Source organism: Dipodomys ordii, unplaced genomic scaffold (assembly GCF_000151885.1).
Source record: "Dipodomys ordii isolate 6190 unplaced genomic scaffold, Dord_2.0 Scaffold79, whole genome shotgun sequence".
Lineage (NCBI taxonomy): Eukaryota > Metazoa > Chordata > Mammalia > Rodentia > Heteromyidae > Dipodomys > Dipodomys ordii.
The window spans coordinates 1291951-1308416 of NW_012267295.1; the positions used below are offsets into that span (position 1 = coordinate 1291951).

At 51.3% G+C, this 16466-nt stretch overlaps 2 protein-coding genes across 2 annotated transcripts in view; one reads left to right on the forward strand and one right to left on the reverse strand.

Annotated features, from left to right (window-relative positions):
• Positions 1 to 989, reverse strand: part of Zc3h7b (zinc finger CCCH-type containing 7B) — a 51832-nt gene extending 50843 nt beyond the window's left edge. The window contains exon 1 of the mRNA XM_013024778.1: positions 931 to 989. Coding sequence (XP_012880232.1) covers positions 931 to 989 — 59 coding nt within the window. The remainder of the gene's footprint in view (positions 1 to 930) is intronic.
• Rangap1 (Ran GTPase activating protein 1) overlaps positions 471 to 16466 on the forward strand; it is a 27511-nt gene continuing 11515 nt past the window's right edge. Inside the window, exons 1-5 of the mRNA XM_013024924.1 lie at positions 471 to 684; positions 5071 to 5220; positions 11053 to 11180; positions 13370 to 13429; positions 15912 to 16091. Of these exons, the coding sequence (XP_012880378.1) occupies positions 5109 to 5220; positions 11053 to 11180; positions 13370 to 13429; positions 15912 to 16091 (480 nt within the window). The 5' untranslated portion in view covers positions 471 to 684; positions 5071 to 5108. The remainder of the gene's footprint in view (positions 685 to 5070; positions 5221 to 11052; positions 11181 to 13369; positions 13430 to 15911; positions 16092 to 16466) is intronic.

Consider the following 16466-nt stretch of genomic DNA (forward strand, 5'->3'; position numbering starts at 1 on the left):
TGTGTGTGTGTGTGTGTGTGTGTGTGTGTGTGTGTGTGTGTGTGTGTGTGTGTGTGTGTGTGTGTACAGCAAACGAACGGCTGCGTTCGCGGCACACTTTTGGCGGCTTCAGCCTTTGCCAACAAAGTTGCGTGAAGATCCTCCTGGAAGGGCGTAGACAACTGGCCGCAAAGCCTGCCGGGAGTCGTAGTCTCTGGGTGCTCCGACCGAACACTGCCGGGCGGGTTCTGCGAGAAAGAGCCAGAAGCCGGGGGAGGGAGGGGGTGGAGAGGGGCGGGGCGTTCCTGGCGCTCTGCATTATGGGACGGGTAGTTCACGACATAGGACGCGTCACGTTCCTGCTGGAGAACAGGACTTCCCTACCCAGTGCGCCACGCGCGCGGGATGCGGGAGAAGCCGGCCCGATCTTGAGCAAATCAAATCGAAGGAAAGAAACTGCCGGCTTTCAAAATCCTCCTCCTCCGCCATCATCCACCGCCCGGCGAAGAGCAGGTGGTGTCGGGGACGCCTGGGACGAGGAGCCCCGGGAGTGCTGACGGACAGGCGGACTGGGCACTGGGGCGCCCCGGCCCAGGCACAGCGATCGGACGGGAACAGACCGGACCCGGCCCCCAAGTCCGCCCCGCCGCGCCCGGCGGACGCGCGCGATCGGGTCGCCCCACGCGGCGGCGCCGCCTGTTTACGGTAGGGTTCCTTTACTCTCCGGGGCGCCTGCGTGGGGTGGGGCTCGGGATCCGCCACGGACCGGCTCCTGGGCGCCTCTGCCCGCCCGACGGCCTCCTCCGCTGCTCCTTCGGCAGAGCCAAATAAATGGGGTGCTGGGCCTTTCACAAATGGGGAAACTGAGGCCCGGGCGGGCATCCGACTCCACGTAGCCGTCCAGCTCGTGGCTCCCAGCAGTGACGGCTCACGTTAGCGCGTCAGTCTCACCTGGAGGCGGTTCGAGGTCCCCGGGAACCTCCGCTGGCCTCCTTCCCCACGCCCGTCATGCCTCCCGCGTTCGCCCGCGCCGCCTCCCGCTGGGCCCACGCCTGCCTGGGGGAGATCGGCGTGAGTCACCGCCGATGCGCTGCGGATCGATGGATGCGCACCGAAGGACAGCTCCCACGCGGCCGCCCGGGAGGACACACGTTTGTGTCTTAACCGTTTGTCTTTGCACCGTCGCTGGCTCTTTGCTGGCTTTGGGCAAACCAGTCTGTCTGTCTTTGTGCTTTGACGTGATGGAAGACGGTGTGTGTGTGTGTTGCGCGCGCGTCTGTGTCGGTCTGTGTGTCTCTCTCTCCTAATGACCGACCCCCTTCAGCTGCGAAGTTCCGTGTCCCACCTCCTTTTCCCCCCAACACTTTACTAGCTTCAAGTTGTTCTAACTTGGAGCTGTTAGAGGTGGTTGAATTGCGAGTTAATATTTATTTTCTATTGGTCATTCTTGGGACACCTTTCAAAAGCCAAGCCATTTACAGTGATAGATGTAGAGCGCTTTTGTTCTGCTAGAAACCTTCTGGCAGTCCACAGAGAAAAAGCCACAGCTCTTAACATGGCCTTCCTGACTTAAAGCCCCTTCTCCTTTCTCATCTGCCTCCTTTCTCCCTTCCTCTGTGTGCTCCCGCACCACTGATCTCCTCTGATCGGTCTATTTTCCTCTGTGCCCAGAAGCCTTGGTCTATTCTGTTCCCTTTTCAGGAATGGTTTACTCCCACATGTCTTTCTTGCATAACTTATTGCAAGATATCCTTTATATTTTTGTTTATTTTCTGATAACACTTTCTCTAATTATTCTGTCCTCCCCACAAGAAAGAAAGAAAACACACGATCTCCCTTACCTGCCTTCCTGTTTATTTTTATTTAACTTTCTATTTTTTTTTTCACTGCTGAGCATTGAGTCCAGAGCTTTGAGTATACTAGGCATGTTCTCTACAACTGAACTATAGCCCCAGCTTCCAGTTTATTTTAATTACTAAAATACTAGATATTTTGTTTAGACTCAAAGTGGCAAGCTAGGTATGTAGTGCATACCTGTAATCCCTGCATTTGGGAGACTGAAACAGGAGGCTTGTGAGTTGCAGGCCAGCTTGGATATATAACATGATCTTGTCCTCTCCCCCCCCCAAAAAAAAAGCGAGGAACCTGTAATCCTAGCTACTCAGGAGGCTGAGATCTGAGGATCATGGTTCAAAGCCAGCCTGGGCAGGAAAGTTCATGAGACTCTTATCCCCAATAAAAACCACCAGAAAACTGAAAGTAGTGCTGTGGCTCAAGTGGTAGAGAACTAGCCTTGAGCTAAAGAGTTGAGGGACAGCACCCAGGCCCAGAGTTCAAGCCCCAGGACTGACCAAGGAGAAAAAAAGGAATCAGACATAAACATCAAGAGGGAAGTGTTTTGTTTCATTTACTACTGTGCTTCTGATACTTGGAACAATGTCCAGGACAGTAAATATTTCTTTTTGTTGAATGATTACTAGGTAACTTAAATTAGAAAAATAATTCATGTTTATTGCTAAAGATACAATGTAGCAGTTGGGTGCTGCATTGTCCTGCATCCCAGAGACTATAGGAAGCCTAAAGTAGGCAAAGCACATTGACATAGGAATCAAGAACCTATCTCAAATAACCAGCATAGGGGTTGAAGGATGGCTTAGTTAGCATGCTAACCAATGAGTAAAAGTGTCAGGTACCAAGTTCAAGTCCCAATTTTAGACCAAAAAAGGAAAAAAGCCATTGGAAAGCACAGCACTGGTGGCTCATGTCTGTAATCCTAGCTATTTAGGAACCTAAGATCTGAGGATCGAGGTTCAAAGCCAGCCCAAACAGATAAGTCCATGAGACTTATCCAATGAACTACCAAAAACATTGGACTCATACACACAAAAATATAAACTGTAAACTCTATCTTATACGATAAGGAGAAAGGAGACCCGGTGGATGAGGGGTATGCAGTTGTGTCTCAGGATGAGGAGGTTGAGAGGATAATACTTTCTTCTGGATAATACTTAAACTCTTCGGGAAAATGAAGTTGTTTAGCTCTATTTTTTTTTTTTTGGCAGTGCTAAGAGATCTCCAGGCCTCATACATGCTAAACAAGTCCATAGAGCTGTACCCTAGACCAAGCTATCCATTCTCCCTGTCTGCTGAGCTGTAAGCTAGAAGCAGTTCTATCACTGGCTGTGCTATTGTACGACATAAATTGATCTTCATGCTTCCCAGATACAAATCTTATAGTGATTCGTGTCATTTTGCATGCCAGTGAGCTGACCACAGCCACCTAGGTAGCAGTTGGATGGGGCTGGTCACTAGAAAAATCCAAGCTGCATTAGTGTTGGGACTTTTTGCCCTCTAGCCCGGCCTCTGGGGAAGGGAGAGAGGCTAAAGGATAAGTTGATAACCACTTTCGCCAGTGATTTAGTCAATCATGCTTATGGAATGAAAAACCAAAAGGAGAGAATTAACAGAGCTCCCGACCGCCGAACATGGAGGGTGGTTAAAGCCCAGAGGACACAGAAGTGCGAGCCTGCTTCTCATCCCTCCTCCAGCGCATTCCTTCACCGCCTCCTCTTTTATTTCCTTTACATTTGCTATTCTTTAGAGGGGCTGGAAGATAGTACTCAGTGGCGTGAGATGCTGCGTTCCATCCCCAGTACCGCACACACATGCAAACATTCTTTGGAACAAGCCAGTGAACATGAGTCTGCATGAGCCTTTGCTGTTGCAGCAAAGTAAAGAACTCAAGGTCGGCTGCTGAAACGAACCCCGCTTCATAGACAGTAGGTCAGAGGCACACAGACAAGGAGCCTGGGGTTTGCATTGGCATGCTGGGGTCTGCTGCAGACCCATTGCTTGCTTGAAGAACTTCTCCCTGCAACAGTATGGAGGAGAGATTTTGAGTTTGTGTTTTATACACTGGCCTATTGTGATGACGGCCTTGTGATGTAGCCACCGCTGGTCTCCTAGGAACAGACAGGCCATCCTGTCCTGCACAGTCTCCTGGCCTAGGGTTGAAACCGGATGTGCAGCCGGCTGAGCCCTGGTGCCCACCCCTCAGAGTCATGCCAACGTGGGCTGCGGGGCATTCCCTGCGATGGATGACCTGGCTCCCTTAGCCATCTTTTTCCTGTTTGAGGACCAGGGTCCTCGAACAGAGAGCTGCCAGGATGATCAGGCAGGTGTGTATTTGGGACAGGTAGATGAGCAAAGCCATGGGTTTGGGACTTGACTGCTGTTGACTGCAGGGGTTGGGGAAAGCTCAGAAATGATTTAGCCGTTTCCCTGCTGAGGCAACTTGGCTATAGGACATTACTCTGTAGAGGTGAAGACTTTGTTGGCTACATCCTAGTGTGTGTGTGTGCGCGCGCGCGTGTGTGTGCGTGTGCGTGCGTGCGTGCGCACGCGCACACGCGCACGCACGTGCTACGCCTGAGTACTATCTATTAGTATTTTTTTACACCCACCGCTAGCACCCTACCACTTGAGCCACAGCTTCACTTCAAGCTTTGCTAGTTAATTGGAGATGAGTCTCATGGGCTCTCCTGCCTGAGCTGGCTTTGATCCTCAGATCTCAGCCTCCTGAGTAGCTAGGAATACAGGTATGAGCCTTTGGTGCCCTTTTGTTCATTTCCTCCAGTGTTTTAAGCTTTTGGATTCTCCAAGGCAAGGGAGAGTGAGGCCAAACTCCCAAGATGCCATGTTTCTTCTCTGAAAACTCATAGTACCCTGAGGAGATCCGTCCTTCCTTCTTTCCTTCTTTCCTTCCTTCCTTCCTTCATCTGGAGATCAAACATAGAGTCTTATATATGGTAGGAAACTTCTTTTTTTTCTTTTTTTTTGTGCTGGTCCTGGGGCTTGAACTCAGGGCATAGATGCTGTCCCTTAAGTTTTTCTACTCAAGGCTAGCACTCTGCCACTTGAGTTACAACTTTTGGTGGTTGATTGGAGGTAAGAGTCTCATGACCTTACCTGCCTGGACTGGCTTTGAACCTCCATCCTCAGATCTCAGCCTCCTGAGTAGCTGGATTTACAGGCATGAGCCACCAGCACCCAGCAGACTCCTCTTTCCTAATTCAGTTTTGGCCACTTCAGTTTGCAGATCTCCAGGGAAGCCGACCATCGTGGCCAGCATGGCCTCTGAAGACATTGCCAAACTGGCAGAGACCCTGGCCAAAACCCAGGTGGCCGGAGGACAGCTGAGTTTTAAGGGCAAGAGCCTCAAGCTGAACACTGCGGAAGACGGTGAGTCTCTGGCTGGTCGTGTGAGGGAGAGCGCACCCTGTCAGTCTCTGTCTTTTCAAGGCTTCGTTCTGTTTCCTAATTGTTCTGTGAAGTTGTCTGACCCATTCTAATGATGCACAATGACACACATAGGTGTCCCTGCCTGTCAGCAAGTTCGCAGTGGGCATCATTTTGCTCACTGTTTCCCTCAAGGAGAGGCTGGTGGGTCACAAGGGGGGCAAGGTTCCCGGCACCCACAGATGCAGCCCCTTTTTTCTTTTGTCTTTTGGTCCTGGGGCTTGAACTCTGGGCCTGGGCGCTGTCCCTCAGCTCTTGAGCTCAAGGCAAATGCTCTACCACTTGACCCACAGTACCACTTCGGTTTTCTGGTGGTTTATTGTAGATAGGAGTCTCTCGGACTTTCCAGCCTAGTCTAGCTTTGAACCGTGATCCTCAGATCTCAGCCTCTTGAGTAGCTAGGATTATAGGTGTGACCACTGGCAACTTCAGCCCGCTTGAGAGGTCTGTCCCTGCACCTAGATGTTTGGAAGAGGAATAGAAACTGCCTTCTGTGAACCAGGATGTAGATGTGGTCTTGCCACCCCAGGCCAATGCCAGGCTGGTATCCTGAGTCACCTGACTTCTGGAATGAATGTGCCTAGGTCAATGCTTATGAGGCCTCCTGGGGTTTGGGCTGAACCGGCGAAACTGGTCTGAAGCTGCCTGGTTGTTATGTGCAGACACTTTACTTTCCTCCCTTGGGCCAAGGACTGCTGAGACCTCTGTTGCTGGGAGCCTGGTGCTATCCATCCCTTGAAATGTGCAGACTCCTCCCTGTGCTTTATCTTCGATCCTCCCATCCTGTCTGTGGGAGGTAGGCGGAAATACTGCTGTTTTATAAAGGGACTTAGGAAACTTATGTAACTCCTATGAGGTCACACAGTAAATAGCTGAGTCGGGATTTAACTGAGTCCCAACCAAAGCCCCAAACCTCATGCTTCTAAGAAGACACTGACTTCAGAAAACATGTATTTGTTATTTAATGCCATTTGTTTTTATTCCTGTTTGTTGGTTTAATCTGGTTCTGGAACTTGAATTCGGGGCCTTATGCTCTCTCTTGGCTTTTCCATTCAAGCCTGGTGCTCTGCCATTGGACCCATAGCTCCACTTCCAAGTTTCTTTGTGTTTTGTTTTCTTTTTGTGCTGGTCTGGGGCTTGAACTCAGGGCCTAGGTGCTGTTTTCTCAGCTTCTTGTGTTGCTCAAGGCTGGTGATACTCCACCCCTGGAGCCATAGCTCCACTTCTGGAATTTGGGTAGTTTATTGGAGATAAGGGTCTTACAGTCCTGGGCTGGGAAGGTGGCTCAGTGGTAGAGCGCTTGCCTTGCATGCATGAAGCCCTGGGTTCGATTTCCCCAGCACCACATAAGCAAAAAGAAAAAAAGCCGGAAGTGGCGCTGTGACTCAAGTGGTAGAGTGCTAGCCTTGAGCTGAAGAGCTGAGGGACAGTGTCCAGGCTCAGAGTTCAGGCCCCACGACTGGACCCAAAAAAAAAAAAAAAAAAGAGTCTTACAGTCCTTCCTGCCTAGGCCAGCTTTGAACTGAGATCTTCAGATCTCAGCCTCCTGAATAGCCAGAATTACAGATGTGAGCCTCCCACTCCCTATTTGTGGGCAAATTGGTATTTGAATTGTTCTTTTTTTGGTGGGTCATGGGGCCTGAACTCTGGGCCTGGGCGCTGTCCCTCAGCTCTTCAGCTCAAGGCTAGTGCTCTACCATTTGAGCCACAGTGCCACTTCCGGCTTTTTCTGCTTAGGTGGTAGTGAGGAATCAAACCCAGGGCCTCATGCATGAACTCAAGCACTCTACCACTGAGCCACCTTCCCAGCCTTGGTATTTGAGGTGTTCTTGAAAGAAAAAAGGCCAATGCAGGCAAGAAGAGCCACGTGCGAGGTAGACTCTGGGGTTGAGACTTGGAGGGCATGCTAGAGACAAAGGAAAATTCAAGTCCCACAGGGAGCTCAGGACAGAGGCTCTTGCATTCAAGAAAAGCCTGGAGGCCCAAATGTGGGCCCAGATGAGGGGCTCTGGGCTGGGTGGGAGTGGTCCTGTGTGTTTAGGAGACCCTAAAGATGATGGCTAGAACAAGGATTCTTCAGTAAGTTACTTAAGGGTCAAAAACTAGGCCTTTTTAGGGGTTGGGAAGGTGGCTCAGTGGTAGAGCGCTTGCCTTGCATGCATGAGGCCCTGGGTTGGATTCCTCAGCACCACATAAGCAGAAAAAGCCAAAGTGGTGCTGTTGGCTCTAAGTGGTAGAGCCCTCGCCTTGAGCTGAAGAGCTGAGGGACAGTGCCCAGGCCTAGAATTCAAGCCCCACAACCGAAAAACAACAACAACAAAACTAGGCCCTTTTGCTTTACAAGCATCTTAAACATATTTCTCTATGTGGTGGTAAGGCTATAAAAAAAAAGTCCTGGCAATGCCGGGCGCTGGTGGCTCACGCCTGTAATCCTAGCTACTCAGGAGGCTGAGATCTGAGGATCGAGGTTCAAAGCCAGCCCGGGCAGGAGAGACCATGAGACTCCTATCTCCAATAAACCACCAGAAAACCGGAAGTGGCACTGTAGCTCAAGAGGTAGAGCGCTCGCCTTGAGCTGAAGAGCTGAGGGACAGCACCCAGGCCCAGAGTTCAAGCCCCAGGGCCGACCAAAAAAAAAAAAAAAAGTCCTGGCAGACTGTCTCATGATAATGACTGGGTCTTCAGGAGTGATCGAGGCCCAATCCCAGCCTGTCAGGGTAGGAGTGTATGTGTGTCTGTGTAGGTGTATTACAGCTTGAACTCAGAGCCCAAGTGCTGTCCTTTAGCTTTTTTGCTCAAGGTTAGTGCTCTACTACTTAAGCCATAGCTCCACTTCCAGCTTTGGTGCTTAATTGGAGATGCGTCTCCTGGGTTTTCCTGCTCTTGCTGACTGAACTGTGATCCTCAGTCTCAGCCTCTTATGTAACTAGGATTCAGGCTGGAGCCAGCAGCACCCAGGGAGAACTGATTTTTTTTGCCCGTCTGGAGGCTTGAACCTCAGAGCCTGGGCATCGTCCCTGAGCTTCTTTTTGCTCAAGGCTAGCACTCTACCACTTGAGCCACAGTGCCACATCTGTGGATGTGGTGCTGAGGAATCAAACCCAGGGCTTCATACATGCTAAGCAAGCACTCTACCACCAAGCCACCTTCCCAACCTGGTTTATTTGATTTATTTTTTGTCAGTTGTGGAGCTTGAAGCAGAGCCTGGGCGCTGACCCTGAGCTCTCTTTACTCAAGGCTAGTGCTCTTCCACTTTGAGCCATAGTGCCACTTCTGGTTTCCTGGTAAGGGGGCTGGCTTTGAACCATCATCCTCAGATCTCAGTCTCCTGAGTAGCTAGGATTATGGGTGTGAAACACCAGCGCCCAGCAGGAGTGGCGTTTTTCAGTGGTGTAGCTCTGCTTGGATTGAAAACCACAGGGAGTGGCCTGTGACCCCTCCTTCCTAGCCTTGCTCTCCCAGTTTGATGGAGGCCTTCCTAACTTGACCTGTCCTGGTGACTTCTCCAAGCTGAACCTGTGGTGTCCAGTCCCTGTGCTCGTAATGTCATTCATGCAGCATGAGCAAAGGCTTTCCTGGCTCTCTGATTGTGTCTCCTCACTGTTTTTGGACTCTGGAAGCATTTCCCCTTGTCTACTTGGCCCATCTTTGAGCATTAGGCAGGGACCACCTTTTGGAGTGTGGCTTCCAGTGGGCAGCGAGATCACCTAGCCCTGACCCGAGAGAACCAGATTCAGAAAAGGGGCTGGGGCAGAATGGGACACAAGGGAAGAGAAGAGTTTGGTGAGAGCAGTCCATTGGGGAAAGTCAAGGTGAAGCCTTGCTATGCCATTTATTTCCCCACAACTCTTAGTTAATCATTCCTTGAAATCTCAGCTTCCTCTTCTAACATTAGGAGGTGCAAACCTGCCCGGCCTTGGCTTCTCCTAAACAGGGTAATCAGTGCCAGCTGGGTGACCTCGTTGCCTCTGTGTCTCAGATCACTCCACTCTAAACTGGGCGTACTGGTTACTATGTTTTTAGGGGCGTGGGGAATGTATATAAAGCACTTAGATTGCTGCTGTAGGCTGGTCTTGACACCGATCTAGTAAGGAAAATGGTGTAATGATCAAAGAGCCATTCACGTAAATGGTAATGTGAATATTGTAGCAGAAATGCCCTGGACAGGTGAAGGGCCAGGAAGCCTGCACAATAGAGATTTCACCTGGGCAGGCCAGGGACGAGGAGGGGAGGAGATGCTTCAGGGAGAGGGAAGGATGGAGGATGAAGAGAGGATGGCAGGAAGAAAGATGGAGTCCTGCTTTTTTTTGTTGTTGTTATTGTTGTTTTTAAAAGGAAACTATTTTTTTCTTTTAGTACAAATACTGGGGCTTGCACTCGGGCCTGGGCGCTGCCCACTTGAGCCACAGCTCCACTTCTAGACTTTTTTGAGCAGAAGATAAGGGTCTCATGGACTTTCCTGACTGGGCTGGCATCAAACCACGATCCTCAGCTCTCAGCCTCCTGAGTAGCTAGGGTTACAGGTATGAGCCGCCAGTGCCTAGCATCTGCTGGCTTTTTTTTTCCTGGTTAATTGGAGATAAGAGTCTCCTGGACTTTACTACCTGGGCTAACTTCAAACTAACTCCCAGATCTCAGTCTCCTGAGTAGTTAAGATTACTGGTGAGGGCAGGGAAGTAGCTCAGTGGTAGAGGGCTTGCCTTGCATGTATGAGGCCCTGGGTTCAATTCCTTAGCACCACATAAGCAGAAAAAGTTGGAATGGCACTGTGGCCCAAGTGGTAGAGCACTCGCCTTGAGCTAAAGAGCTGAGGGACAGCGCCCAGGCCCAGAGTTCAGGCCCTACAACCGACCAAAAAAAAAAAAAAGATTACAGGTGAGACTACCAGTACCTAGATTCCTACATACATGTTAAGCATGATCACTTTATACTGTACTATAAAATGATTATTCCCAAGTCAAGAGAAATCTGTGTCACCACTTATAATGGGATCTGCATTGCTATTTCCCACCGTGACTGCCCTTTCCCTCAGTGCACATGCATGGAGTTTGAAGTTCTTTTTTGCAAGTACTGGGGCTTGAACTCAGGACCTCCTGTTCTCACTTAGCTTTTTCCCTCAAGGCTGGTGATCTACCACCTGAGCCACAGCTCCACTTCCTGAGTTTTTCATCATTATAAAAACACATCGTTAAAGCCAGGTGCTGGTGGCTCACACCAGTAATCCTAGCTCCTCAGGAGGCTGAGATCTGAGGATCATGGTTCTAAGCCAGCCCGGGGAAGGAAAGTCTGTGAGACTCTTCTCCAATGAACTGCCAGAAAACTGGAAGTGGTGCTGTGGCTCAAGTGGTAGAGCGCATGCCTTAAGCTGAGGAGCTGAGGGACAGCGCCCAGGCCCGGAGATCAAGCTCCACGATGGACCAAAAAAAAGAAGGCCCTTGTGTCATGTGCCTGCCAGTCCTTGGACTTCGGGGCCATTCTCCTACTTACCCTGGGGCCTTCCCTGTGTGTGGAGACTCCGCACACCATGCACTTGGTGAAATCACCTTTGTTCCAAGCAGGCAGTTTCTCCTTCTCTTGGGTCCCTAGCCTTTTACACACAGCGTGTTGTAATGGTCATTGTATAGGAATTGGCTGTGAGCCTGGCGGCTTCTCCCGTCACATTAGGATCCAGATTGTGGTACACTGCAAGCTTTGACGTGTGCGTGACGTGTTTGTCCTTCTCTACCCTGCCCCCCAACGAATCTGAGGTTCTGGTTGTTCTTTGGCTCTGGACAGCTAAAGACGTGATTAAAGAAATTGAAGAGTTCGACGGCCTGGAGGCTCTGCGCTTGGAGGGCAACACCGTGGGCGTGGAAGCGGCCAGGGTCATCGCCAAGGCCTTAGAGAAGAAGTCGGAGTTGAAGGTAAGACGCGCAGGGGCGCGGGGGGCAGGTTTCTCCCACACTGCACCGCTCCTGCCTGCGTCTCCACTCCCAAACCCCACTGCGCCCTGACCGTTCTTCAGCCCCTCTTCCTAGGCCCCCAGGGGGCACACAGCACTCTCCTGGCCCCAAGGCCTGTAGGCAGCGAGCAGACGTTCGGGTGGGGTCAGTAAATGGCAGTAGCTTGGGGTGACATTTGCGAAAGACAAACTGAGGAGATCCGTCCTCAGTGCTCACTCGTGGGCTTTGTTGGCTGTTTGTTGTTGTTTTTGCCCCTGTTGAGTCTTGAACTTAGAACTAGCTGCTCTCCCTTTGGTTTTTATTGTTCTTTTTGTGCCAATCCTGGGGCTTGAACTTGAGGCCTGGAAATTGTCTCTGAGCTTCACTTGAGCCACAGCGTCACTTTTCTTTTCTTTTTTTTTTCTTTTTGGTCAGTTATGGGGCTTGAACTCTGAGCCTGGGTGCTGTCCATGAGCTCTTCATTCTTCAGCTCAAGGTGAGCCCTCTACTACTTGAGCCACAACGCCACTTCCACTTTTGGCTATTTCTGAATCATGTATTGGAGATAAGAATCCCAGACTTTCCTGCCGGGGCTGGCTTTGAACTGCGATTGTCAGGTGTCAGAGCCTCCTGAGTAGCTAGGATTATAGGCATGAGCCACCAGTGCTAGCCAACGCGTACCCCTGGCTGAGGCCGCTCTGCAGACACACCAGCGTGGATGATCGCCTGCTGTAGTCTTGGGTTAGACAAAAATGTCCTGGCCTCCATTCCCGTGGTGCAGTTCTGGGAAGGTAATAGAGACACAGCTAACCACTGCACAGCTGAGGCAGGTTTTCTCCATCCCTCCCTCCCTCCCTCACCCCTCCCTCCCTCCATCTCTCCTTCCGCTCTTCATCTGTTCCTCCTTCCCTCCATCTCTCCTTTCTTCCCTATTCTTTCCTAAAAATTAGTTCTGGTTGCCACCCCTTTCTTGGCAAATACAAAGGGTTTTCAGACTCTTATCCCCAAGTGGGTTCCACTGACTATGTCAGCATGCTTTATAAGAAAAGCAGCTGCAGTCAAGTGCCAGTGGCTCACGCCTGTAATCCTTAGCTACTTAGGAGGCAGAGATTGGAGGATTGTAGTTCAAAGCCAGCCCTGGCAGGAGAGTCCATGAGATCACCAGAAAATTGGAAGTGGCAAACTAATTCAAAGTCTAGCCTTGAAGCCGGGCGCTGGTGGCTCACGCCTGTAATCCTAGCTACTCAGGAAGCTGAGATCTGAGGATCGCAGTTCAAAGCCAGCCCAGGCAGGAGAGACCATGAGACTCCTATCTCCAACAAAGCACCAGAAAACCGGAAGTGGCGCTGTAGCTCAAGTGGTAGAGCGTTCGCCTTGCTAGAGCAAAAAGACCTCAAGGACAATGCCCAGGGCTCAAATTCAAGCCCTTTGACCAACCAAAAAAAAAAAAGAAAAGAAAGAAGAAAAGTAGCAGCATATACAAAATGTCAGCGTTTCTTTCCCTCTAGAATCCCTGGGGTATTAGCATATTTATGTCTGAAGGAGAAAGACCTGTTTTCTAGACAGGAAATCTGTATAGGGTTGGGTCTGGGTTTTCCATTCTTCTTTAATCCTTTAACTAATCACCCCTACTTTAAGGCTTTAGGTGTGTCTCCTTTTTCTTTCTTTTCTTTCTTTTTTTTTTTTTGCTAGTACTAGGGTTTGAACTCAGGGCCTGGGCACTGCCTCTGAGCTTCTTTTCTTTTTTTTGCTTAAGGCTAGCACTCTACCACTTGAGCCATGGCAACACTTCTGGCTTTTTCTCTTTATGTGGTGCTAAGGAATTGAACCCAGAGCTTCATGCATGCTAGGGAAAGCACTCTACTACTGAGCCACCTTCCCAGCCCCTGTGTCTTTATTTTCTAACTCAGAGGAGCAGAAGTTCAGCAGGGGTGATTTCAGTGGCGCAGGACTGTTCTATAGGAGCCTGAGCCCAGTGTGTCACCTAGCAGATGAGATGACAGGTAGATACTACCAAGCTCGGCCCCTGGTGTGGTGAGTTTTAACGCTTGCCACCTCTAGCTCCAAGCCTGAGCCCAACTCTCCCTGGGTTCAGAAGGCAAGAGATGAAGTTGGTGTTTGTGGCTCGTGTCACCTCTGGGTCTCCGGCTCACCTTCTCCTTCCTCCGCAGCGATGCCACTGGAGCGACATGTTCACCGGGAGGCTGCGCTCTGAGATCCCACCAGCCCTGGTAAGAATCAGCTGCCCTCCCCGAGGCACCCGCACCGGGGCCCCACGTCCCTTTATGGAGGCTTAAAATGAGACGCTGAGTGGGAAGCTGGACAGCCGCTAGCCCCGCCCTGCGTCTGCCCAGGGCTCCTTCCTTGGCTAGATTTTATCCCTTCCACCACCCTTTCCCTCATGCACCTCTCTAATCATCCCATTTCCCCCTCCCCAAACACATACTCCTTGCTTCTCATCATGGGTGACTCTCCTTTGCTTGGCTTCTTTTTTTTTTTAATCGGTCGTGGGGCCTGAACTCTGGGCCTGGGCGCTGTCCCTCAGCTCTTCAGCTCAAGGCTAGCGCTCTACCACATGAGCCACAGTGCCACTTCCAGCTTTTTCTGTTTATGTGGTGCTGAGGAATCAAACCCAGTGACTCATATATACAAGGCAAGCCCTCTACCACTGAGCCACCTTCCCAGCCCTCTGCTTTGCTGTTTTAGTTCTTCATTCCTAGGGCCTCAGTTTTGGTTAGGCTCGCGTCCCCAGCCTCTGTGTACAGAAGGGGAAACACAGTAGTAGACCAGGACCTGATGGCATCGCTACCCTCCAGCCTGGGCCAGCCAGACACAGGTGTTCAGTGTTCACGGTTCCGGTCATGTTGGGGCCTCCTCAGGTCTTCATTCTTCCAACCACATGGGTTCCAGAGATGCGTGTGCACCTCCTCCCAGCAGACACTTGGCCACCCAGGGGGCTGGGCTTTCATGATACTGGACAAGGGTCTCCTGACGGGGTCTCGCCCCCTGAGTGCTGGTGGTGTTAGTGCCCAGCCTTGAAGGAAGAAAAAGAGCCGGGCGCCGGTGGCTCATGCCTGTAATCCTAGCTACTCAGGAGGCTGAGATCTGAGGATCTCAGTTCAAAACCAGCCCAGGCAGGAAAAAGCTGTGAAACACTTACCTCCAATAAACCATCAGAAAACCGGAAGTGGCGCTGTAGCTCAAGTGGTAGAGCGCTCGCCTTGAGCTGAAGAGCTGAGGAACAGTGCTCAGGCCCAGAGTTCAAGCCCCATAACGGACACAAAAAAAAAAGAAAGAAAAAGACCCAGTAACCAGGTGCTGGTGGCTCACGCCTGTAATCTTAGCTACTCAGGAGGCTAAGATCTGAGAAGTGAGGTTCAAAGCCAGCCTGGGCAGCAAAGTCCATAAGATTTTTATCTCCAATAAACCACCAGAAAACCGGAAGTGGTGCTGTGGCTCAAGTGGTAGAGCCCTCACCTTGAGCTGAAAAGCTGAGGGACAGCGCCCAGAGTTCAAGCCCCACAACTGACCAAAGAAAAACCCAATAAAGCTAGGATTCAAAATACACGTTAAGGAAATCTGGGCGGTTGATTTCAGGGGAGAAGATGGAGGGCAGGAGGAAAGCCTCGTTGGCTCATGCCAGTTGTAACAATCAATTGCCTCAAAACCCGCCGAACAAAAAGAAACCGAAGAAAGAAAGGAAAAAAAACCGGGGCCCGGCAGTGGCAGGATGCGGGAGGAGAGGGCACAGTGGACCAGCTGTGTCACCTGCAGTCTGGGACTCTGCGGGGCCTGACTAGAGGAGGCGGGGGAAGGGAGCCTTGCCTGCTTCACACAGTGGTGGAGGACAGAGAAACGGCTTCAGCCACTGAGTGATCCACAGCCTGGCTGACGACCCCTTTCCCATTTGTGTCACCTCCCAGATAGCTTCTCCCCTCTGGCCTGTTTCTTCCAGGGGCAGAGGGAGCTTGAGACAGATCCAGCTGCACAGAGCTCTGCCAATCCACGTCCATCTTCCCAGATGATGCCCAAGTCCTAGGGGCATTTGTGGGGCCTCCATCTGTCCTGTCCTTCTAGGGTACCCCGACTTCCAGCACGTTACCCTGCCTTCTGAACAGACTGCTCCTCACCTGCTTCTGCCCATACTGCCTGGCTTCGTCTGTTGCCCACATCATACTTGTGGGTGGCCACCAGCCTCCTTCTGCCCGGCTCCTGGGTTCCTAGGACCTCGCTTCCTTGCCAGCTAGTGATGTCCAAATGTGTTTTCTCAGCTTAGGGGTACAGACCTTGTCCTCGTCTTCAAGGCTCTTGCCTGATTTTGACCCCTGGCTTGCCTTCTGCCTGTTACCTACTACGTCATGCTGGTAATCTTTCTGCTCTAGTTTTTACTGCTACCTGGAATTTCTTTCATGCTAGCCCTTGTTCACATTGAGCTCAGATGCCACCTCCTACAGGAAGCATTCCAGACGGGCACATGCACATTGTGGACAGTGGTCTTCCAGGTTTCCAGTGTGGGAACATCATAAAACTGCTGTAAAAGCCTTTGTACCTCGGCGCCCTCTGGTGGCACAGCTAGGCCTAGCATAGAAGCAGTGCCCTCTGGTGGCAAGGCGAGGCCTAGCATGGAGGTAGTGCCCCCTGGTGGCAGGGCTAGGCCTATCATAGAAGCATTTGGCATGTGGCTGGGAGACTGATCTGAGCTTCCTCTTCCAGATCTCACTAGGGGAGGGTCTCATCACCGCCGGAGCCCAGCTGGTGGAGCTAGACCTAAGTGACAATGCTTTCGGGCCCGATGGTGTACGTGGATTTGAGGCTCTACTCAAGAGCCCTGCCTGCTTCACCCTGCACGAACTCAAGCTTAACAACTGTGGCATGGGCATTGGTGGTGGCAAGGTGAGTTGGCGCCCCTGCATCGTCCCTCCCGCACCTACACCTAACTTGGTGCCCCCCTTGTCTTCCTTTCTCTTCAAAGGACAGAGACCTCAGAGGCAGCACACTAGTCAGAAGGGAGGAGTCCGGGAGGGTAGAGTTGCCAAGCAACCATCCCAAGTTATTTCGTTGGCTTGGCAACTCAAGATAGTGCTGCTGCATAACCTGCTGGCACCAAAAGATGCAGAGTTGAGGCATCTCTGTGCCTCCTGCCACACCGAACAACTGGCCAGAGCCAGGCTGAGCAAAGGTCTCAGCAGGGGCTGGGAAGGTGGCTCAGTGGTAGAGCACTTGCCTTGCATGCATGAGGCCCTGGGTTCGATTCCTCAGCACCATACA